Genomic DNA, 8,416 nt, shown 5'->3' on the forward strand with positions numbered 1-8,416 from the left:
CTCCCTCTCTCTCCCTCTCTCTCTCTGACAAATAAATAAAATCTTAAAAAAAAAAAAAAGAAAGAAAGAAAAACTCATTTTAGAGGCTCCTAGCTGGCTCAGTCAGTGGAACATGAAACTTGAAACTCTTGATCTCTGGATTCTAAGTTCGAGCCGCACATTGGGTGTAGAGATTACACCCAAATTTAAAATCCTTTTAAAATCTTTTTTTAAAAGCCCTCACCTTAGATTCGTGTGTGTGTATTTTTAAACTACAAGGAGTTTAGCTAGGTCATAACTCACGCTTTTTTTTAAATGACCTGGCTATAATGGATGGTTATTAAAAATAGGTGAAATTTTAAGTTAATTTATTTTGTCTAAAAAGTTCGAGTACGGGCACTGGTTCTAGGAAAAATGAGAAATTTGGCCTCGATGGTAGATATATAACATATATATGTTAGACACACACACACTGTTGATTTAGTATATAACATATATATACTAATATATGTTATCCTTATTTGAGGGTGATAGTGGCTTATATATTGGTTATATGTTCTTATTTAAAAATTGCAATGTGCTTTGCCTCCCAATTTGATTTTAAGGTCTTTATTTTTTTTTAAGATTTTATTTACTTATTTGACAGAGATCACAAGTAGGCAAGAGAGGCAGGCAGAGAGAGAGGAGGAAGCAGGCTCCCTGCTGAGCAGAGAGCCTGATGCGGGGCTCGATGTGGGCTCGATTCCAGGACCCTGAGATTATGACCAAGCCAAAGGCAGAGGCTTAACCCACTGAGCCAATCAGGTGCCCCTGATCTCAAGGTCTTTAAAAGTAGGCCTTGTGTCTTATTCTTTTTTGTCAGTCCTTCAGTGCTTAAACATTGTGCCATGCACCCCGTAGGTCCATGACTAATGATTGTTGAATGAGTGTGTTTATTGTGTTAAACTGAATAGTCAACAGCTATGAGATGAAAGGAAAAGGGTGTGCTTTATCTTTCAGAAATGGCAAGTTCCAATCCTACATACATACAGATGGAAGAAGGAGACCTACCAACAAGAATAAAGTTATTGAATGACTCAGTCCCCTTTGACAGTCCTTTGTTGATTGCTCATGCTACCCGGTAAGTTGTTGTGTATCTTGTTTATATGAATAAAGCACATATTTTTTTGTTTGTGTCTTAATCTCTAAAGTTTTACCCAGTCGCCTGGTGGGCAGTTTCTTGTTATCTTTATTTCTCATAAGTGCTTAGATGATGTAACCAAGTTATATCATCCAGTTGAAGTTGGAGACTTACTTGTTTGTTTTTAAATGCAGATTGTATGAGAGGTTTGGAGAATCTGCCCTTCGGTCCTTAATCAGATTTTACCCATCTATTTTGCCTTCGGATGTCATGCAACTTTGTCATCATCATCCTGGTCAGTTTTTGGCCTACTTAGACGGTCTGGTGAAATCAAGGCCTGAAGATCAACGGTGAGAAGGCGAGAACATTTGCAGGTTCCCCTTTGCGTGACGGGATATTGTTTCCCTTGTAGAAGACATTGTAATGTTTTTACTGCCAACTGCCACAGAGCTGAGGCCCCTACCATGAAAGAGGGTGATTATAGTTATTACCTTTCTGTCACAGTCCACCGCACACACCATAAATGTGTGCAGACTACGCCTCTCTTCCTCCCTGCTCAGGGATTCTCAAGTGACCAATAAGGTGATTTTATTCTCAGTATAAAATTAAAGCCCTGCTTCTGGTCCTCTGCTAGGGCTTCTTTGTTGTCACTGCTGGTGAGTGGATTTGTTGCCACCTCTTTACTGATAATATCCCAGCTTTTGTGGGATCTCATCTTTTTGTGGATCTCAGTTCCAGTTCTTTATTCCTTTTTTAGATCGAGGTCTCATTTCCTATTTCTACATGGCACTTGGTTGTTGAAACTAGCAACAGCCCCCCCATCACCCCCTTTTATCCTCTGATTAATTTACATGTGCCATACTAGCCTTATTTCTCTCTCCCCCCCCCCCCCTTTTTTTTGGCCCTTGGACATTTTCTTTATTATCTTGAACCCACCTGTTCATTGAAAAGGCTGTCAGATTTTCACCTGCATTTCTAGACATTTTGTAGCAGAGCATTTTCATCTACTATTTTTAATCCCCTAATAACATTTTCTTCACATTCCCACATTTTATGTCTCCTTTCTCAGTGTGAAGATTGGTGATTTTGTCCCCAACTTTCTTTTAGGCCATCCTTCCTTGAGTCCCTTCTACAACCAGAGTCTTTGAGATTGGATTGGCTGCTTTTGGCCATGTCCCATGATGCTCCCCCAAGCACAAGCATGATGGACGATGAAGGAAACCCTAGGTACAGAAGTTCTCTTTCTAAGCTCTGATTTTCTTCTGGAATGCAACAACTAGTCACATACAGCATTCTGGGCTTTTGTCAGAGAGAGCTATGGAAGAGACTGACTCAAGTCATGATAGTAATGAGATTATATTTCTTAGTGGTTCTGAACATTTTTTGAGTTACAGATCTTATAAGGATCTGATGATTCCTTTCAGAAAAATGCACATCTCTGCATAATTTTCCACATGATTTCAGGTTAAACTGACCATCTGAAGCTCTTTCATGGATCTGTATTAAGAGTCTTTGACAATTCAGTCAGTATTAGAGGGGAAGAAAATTGCATGTTTTCATACTGGAAATTTCTAGACATAGCTTGATTTGGGACTAAAAAAAAATAACTATTCATAAAAAAATATGCATTGGTACATGTAATGTATTAGAAATGTTCCTTTTGTTTTCCTCTAGCAGAAGCTTTTTAAAAGCCCTCTAAGTGCCTATCTTATATGCCTAGACAAAAGGTCTAGAATGACATACAATGGCTGTCTGTGAGTGATGAGTTGTGGGCTTCTTTCGTTTGCTTTTGAATAATAAAAATGTCTAATTTTTAAAAATAGGTAATTGATTTTACTGGAGAAACAGAATTGGCATAAATTAAAATTACATATTTGAATATTATGATTAGTAACCTCAGTCGACCAGCAGACTATGCCCAAAACTTTAAAGACATCTAACCAAGCAAACAAGCACCAAATGTTTGCAGAACCACAGCAAAATTTTAAGTACCACAGTAGACTAGTGATAAGGCCTTTGTCCTATAAAAGTGTTTAGTGCCTTCCACGTCATATAAATATAATTAGCTGCCTATAGTTTTTTTACATAGCTGATCCTATCCAGGGTTTATTGCGAGAAACTAAAGAGGAATTGTTACCCAAAATTCAGATGAGTGGAATACAGTGAGAGAAAAAGTATAATGAGATTTATATATAATTAGATGAATGTAGTTACAGAATAATTAGGAAATAAAACCTGTCAGTGACCAATATAAATGTAAAAATTTTTAAAAAAGAATAAAACTTAGGAAAAAATAAATAGGTATTTGTACAGAAAAGAATAGCTATTTTTAATTTTTTTTTCAAGATTTTATTTATTTATTTGACAGAGATCACAAGTAGGCAGAGAGGCAGGCAGAGAGAGAGGAGGAAGCAGACTCACTGCTGAGCAGAGAACCCAATATGGAGCTCAATCCCAGGACTCTGGGATCATGACCCGAGCTGAAGGCAGAGGCTTTAATCCACTGAGCCACTCAGGCGCCCCTATTTTTAATTTTTCAAAAGCCAAGTAGAAATGTTTGAAAAATACAATAGTAATGGAACAAGTAAAATTAAACTCTGTTCTTATCTATTAGATAATGAATAAACATTTTGTAGAATGTATTTCTTATTCCATTTACTGAGAGCTTTTCACTTCACAGGCCTCATTCACACTTGTCTTCGTGGGGCTACAGTCAGCTGATGCTACATCTCATTAAACTACCTGCAGATTTTACAACCAAAGAGAAAATGACTGACATCTGTAAGTCTCATGGGTAAGTGAGAATTTTTTTAGAAGCTGAAGTTAAAGATTGGAGTCATCTCAGTTAATAGCTTTACAGTGAAGGGCTTGAGTTGGTGTGCTTTATCATTTGGGAATTCTCTTTACTATGGAAAAGTATCTTTTGTTTTAAGTGCTAGTAAACATCTTTTTCCTTTTAAATTTTGTGTGTATTTTTTCTTTGTGTATAAGACACTGGCCCTTGTGAATTTCTCTTTCCCCCTGATCCTTAGCTAGCCCCAGTTCTCAGGCACTTAGATGGTATTTAATTAAGCACCAGACTGTGTGATAAGACTTATAATTGGTGCAGGGTTCTCGAGAAGCCAGAGATCAGAATGTGCTCAGTAGTAGTGCTGCTGAAGAACTTAAGGAGGAGGTGAGACTTTGGAGGTAAAAGCCCTGAAGACTGGACAAGATTTTTATTGATAAAGGAGCCCAAGACGAGGAGGGCAGGGGCATGAGAAACTGACATCGCTTTTTGTCTGCACCACATATCAGTTCTTTATTGCCTGGCAGTGTTATCTTACGGCTCCACCTGGATTATAATCTTTTGGAGATAGGGACCTGTGTCTTTCTTTTTTCTCATAATGCCTTAATTCAGACAGTGGTAGGTACTTGATATATATTTGTTCTATTGTAATAAGGATGAGACTAGCCAGGTGTGGTGGGTGATGAGATGATATAGGATCTTGATAGTTCGTCAGAAGAATTTAGTTATCAGTAGAGACCTTTTAGACTTTGGGGTACAAAAATGGAGCTTTCTGGAGATCATTTCTGGTGTCATACATGAGAAGGGCTGGAGACAGGAGGGCCAGCTAGGAAGCTGTTGCAGTAATTCAGGTACGACTGAATCGGTGATTAGTAAGTAGGGCAGCAGAAGGAGCACATTCTGAAGGAAAATGCAGTGGGACGTAGACACAACGGGATAGCAAATGAAGGAGGGGTCAAGGAAAACTTCCATAGTTTGCATATTTGGGGAAGAAATCTGAAGGTTTATGAAGTATATAAGGTTACACATTTCATAATTGGTGCTGGGCCTGAAATGTCAGTATTTATCTCTAGCTTTTATTCTTTTTTTCTTTCTTTCTTAAATACTCCAGATCAGGGCTAATAGAGCTGTCTGTAATAATGGAATTATTCTACTGTGTTGTGCAATATGGTAGCTACTAGCCACTGTGGCTATTGAAAACTTGAAATATGGATTGGTCAGCTGAAGAACTGACTTTTTATTTGATTTAAATTTAAACAGCCACATGTGGCTAGCATCTGCTATATTGGATAGCATAACTCCAGATAAATTCACTGTTTTGATTCCTTTCTTCAACTTTGTTCTCTTTTAAGTTTCTGGCCTGGATATCTTTCTCTTTGTTTGGAGCTGGAGAGAAGAAGAGAGGCCTTCACCAACATTGTGTGCCTGAATGATATGAGCCTGATGGAAGGGAACAATGGTATGTAAATCCCAACTGGTTACTCTTAGTTGTAGTATTTTAGAAGTCACTGCAGACTTTTCAATAAGAAATTCGGTAGGGGCGCCTGGGTGGCTCAGTGGGTTGAGCCGCTGCCTTGGGCTCAGGTCATGATCTCAGGGTCCTGGGATCGAGTCCTGCGTCACGCTCTCTGCTCAGCAGGGAGCTTGCTTCCCTATCTCTCTCTCTCTGCCTGCCTCTCCCATCTACTTGTAATTTCTCTCTGTCAAATTAATAAATAAAATCTTTAAAAAAAAAAAAAAGAAATTCAGTGAACATTTTGATGATCCCATATGCAATTCTGTAATTCTAGCTAGCCATCAAATTTGTGGATGTTTGTTTTTGTTTTGATTTTTTTGTGGGGTGTTTTTGGTTGGTTTTCTTTTTTTCCAAAGATTTTATTTATTTGAGAGAGAGAAAGTGAGCAAGAGTGAGCAGGAGTGAGGGGAGGGACAGAAGTAGAGGGAGAAGCGGGCTCCCTGCTCACAGGACTCAATCCCAGGACCCTAGGACCATGACTCAAGCCAAAGACAAACACTTAACTGACTGAGCCACCAAAGCATCCCATTTGTTCTTTTTCATTTATTTTGTTTGTTTTTATCTATATCACTTAGTGTATCACAAAATCATAATTAGGAATAAACTATAGGCATCTTTTTTATTAATGAGTGTCTGCTTTGTGTTAGGCACTATACTAGGTCTTTTTTCATTGCTGGTTAAGTGAGATAACAAGCTGTTGGAATAGTTCCTGTTATTTCTGTTTTACAGAAGTTATAACTGAGACCTAGAGGAAGGACAGTTAGTTTCCCCAGAGCCATACCACTGGTGGAGCAGGTGTTCAGACCCAGGTCTGATTATCTCTAAAGTTTGTGTTCAGATTCTTTTCTCAGAACCGTATTGCCTTTCCACAGTCAAATGTTAGATCATCAGAATGAACTTAAAGTAGAGTGTCAGTCAGCTTTTCTTAAGCCTTCGTAGGTATTTAGATAATTAAAAAAAAATTTTTTTTTAAGATTTTATTTATTTATTTGACAGAGAGAGATCACAAGTAGGCAAGAGGCAGACAGAGAGAGAGGAAGGGAAGCAGGCTCCCTGCTGAGCAGAGAACCCGATGCGGGACTCGTTCCCAGGACCCTGAGATCATGACCTGAGCCGAAGGCAGCGGCTTAACCCACTGAGCGACCCAGGCGCCCAATTTAAAAAATTGTTTTAAATTTTCATCAATCCAGCCTAGATACAATGGCAATCTGAAGGCCAGGCTTAGACGCTGGTATCTGAGGCTTGAGAGTCTGTCGTGGGTGTTCTGTAGTGTTGCTTTATTTGCCTCCGTTCAAAGACGCCAACTGTGTGACATCAGAGTCCTTCATTCAGCAGTGTGACCTACATCCTGGTTTAGCCCTGTTGGTGTGGGAGAGGGAAAGTTCCAACCGGGCAGAGAAGCCAGTGACTGGCAAGTGTTAGCTTCAGTTGTCCCAACTGTCACAACAATTACTGAGATCATCTCTGTTTCAGAAATGAAGAGGAGGGCCGGGTGCAGGACTAGAGCTGTAGACATGGATACACTCCTGAAAAATAACCAAAACAGTTATGATAGGCGTGGTTTATATTTTTCAAGTTCTATCAGGATGTTTATTATACATAAAAACTGAAAATTCAGGGGCACCTGGGTGGCTCAGTGGGTTAAAGCCTCTGCCTTTAGCTCGGGTCATGATCCCAGGGTTTTGGGATCAAGCCCTACATTGGGCTCTCTGTCAGCAGGGAGACTGCTTCCTCCTCTCTCTCTGCCTGCCTCTCTGTCTACTTGTGATCTCTGTCTGTCAAATAAATAAAATATTAAAAAAAAAAACCTGAAAATTCAGGAAGCATAAAGAAGATAAATATCACTTAAAGTCCTTTCTGCCCAGGGGCGCCTGGGTGGCTCAGTGGGTTAAAGCCTCTGCCTTTGGCTCAGGTCATGATCCCGGGGTCCTAGGATCGAGCCCCGCATCGGGTTCTCTGCTCAGCAGGGAGCCTGCTTCCCTTCCTCTCTCTCTGTCTGCCTCTTGCCTACTTGTGATCTCTCTCTGTCAAATAAATAAATAAAATCTTAAAAAAATAAAAAATAAATAAACTACTGGAACTATATCAAAACAAAAGCTAAAAAAAAAAAAAAAATCCTTTCTGCCCAGATAAAAGGACTCTGAATATTTTGTTAAAGTAATAATAGCAGCTGTTCTTACCCTTGGTGTAATAAATGGGGGTCTTTTCTTGACAATTCTGTTTCCCTGTAACTCATATTAATCACGCTTCAAGGCATGTTGGTTTTACTGCCAGATGTAGGTCTCCTGTCTGTGTACCTCCTTTGGCTCTACCACCAGCTCTCTGGTCCTAGCTACTTGCCCAGATGGCTGCGGTAACCTCAGAGTTAGTCATCTGGTTTCTGTTCTCTCCCACATTTAATCCATTTTCCCTATAGCAGCCAGAAGCATTTTTTTTTTTTTAAGATTTTATTTATTTATTTGACAGAGATCACAAGTAGGCAGAGAGGCAGGCAGAGAAAGAGAAAGAGGAGGAAGCCGGCTCCCTGATAAGCAGAGAGCCTGATGCAGGGCTTCATCCCAGCACCCTGGGATCATGACCCGAGCTGAAGGCAGAGGCCCCAGTCCACTGAGCCACCCAGGTGCCCCTAGAAGCGTTCTTTTACAAAAATTGGATGATGTGGCTCTCCTTGAAGCCCCTTATGTAGAAGAATAAAATTCAGGCCTTTGTGCACTGTAGACCTTTCTTTGAGTTCCTTGAATTCAAGTTCTGTCCTGTGACAAGTTGCCTTGCATGTTTCTTTGTCAGAAAAGCAGGCTCCTTCATCTTCCAGTCCTGACGCCCTGTGACCTCAAGCTGTCCATATGTGAGCTGCAAGCATGTGCTCTCTAAGCTTGCCAGGTCTTTCAGCTGTCTGCTTACCTGTCCCATCCTCGTGGAGCCCTTCTCAGATCCTTCCCCAAATCTGTCATTCTCTCTAATGGTTTCCTGATCTTTTTTCTTTTTTCTTTCTTTCTTTCTTTTTTTTTTTTTT

At 39.9% G+C, this 8,416-nt stretch overlaps 1 protein-coding gene across 5 annotated transcripts in view; it reads left to right on the forward strand.

The window, feature by feature from the left end:
- The window catches only part of HPS5 (HPS5 biogenesis of lysosomal organelles complex 2 subunit 2), a 48,313-nt gene that overhangs the window by 36,081 nt on the left and 3,816 nt on the right, over nucleotides 1–8,416 (forward strand). For all 5 annotated transcript variants that reach the window (XM_059407492.1, XM_059407477.1, XM_059407485.1 and 2 more), the window contains exons 17-21: nucleotides 979–1,099; nucleotides 1,294–1,449; nucleotides 2,207–2,326; nucleotides 3,780–3,893; nucleotides 5,240–5,346. In XM_059407492.1, the coding sequence (XP_059263475.1) occupies nucleotides 979–1,099; nucleotides 1,294–1,449; nucleotides 2,207–2,326; nucleotides 3,780–3,893; nucleotides 5,240–5,346 (618 nt within the window). The remainder of the gene's footprint in view (nucleotides 1–978; nucleotides 1,100–1,293; nucleotides 1,450–2,206; nucleotides 2,327–3,779; nucleotides 3,894–5,239; nucleotides 5,347–8,416) is intronic.

Source organism: Mustela nigripes, chromosome 1 (genome assembly GCF_022355385.1).
Source record: "Mustela nigripes isolate SB6536 chromosome 1, MUSNIG.SB6536, whole genome shotgun sequence".
In the NCBI taxonomy this organism is placed as follows: domain Eukaryota; kingdom Metazoa; phylum Chordata; class Mammalia; order Carnivora; family Mustelidae; genus Mustela; species Mustela nigripes.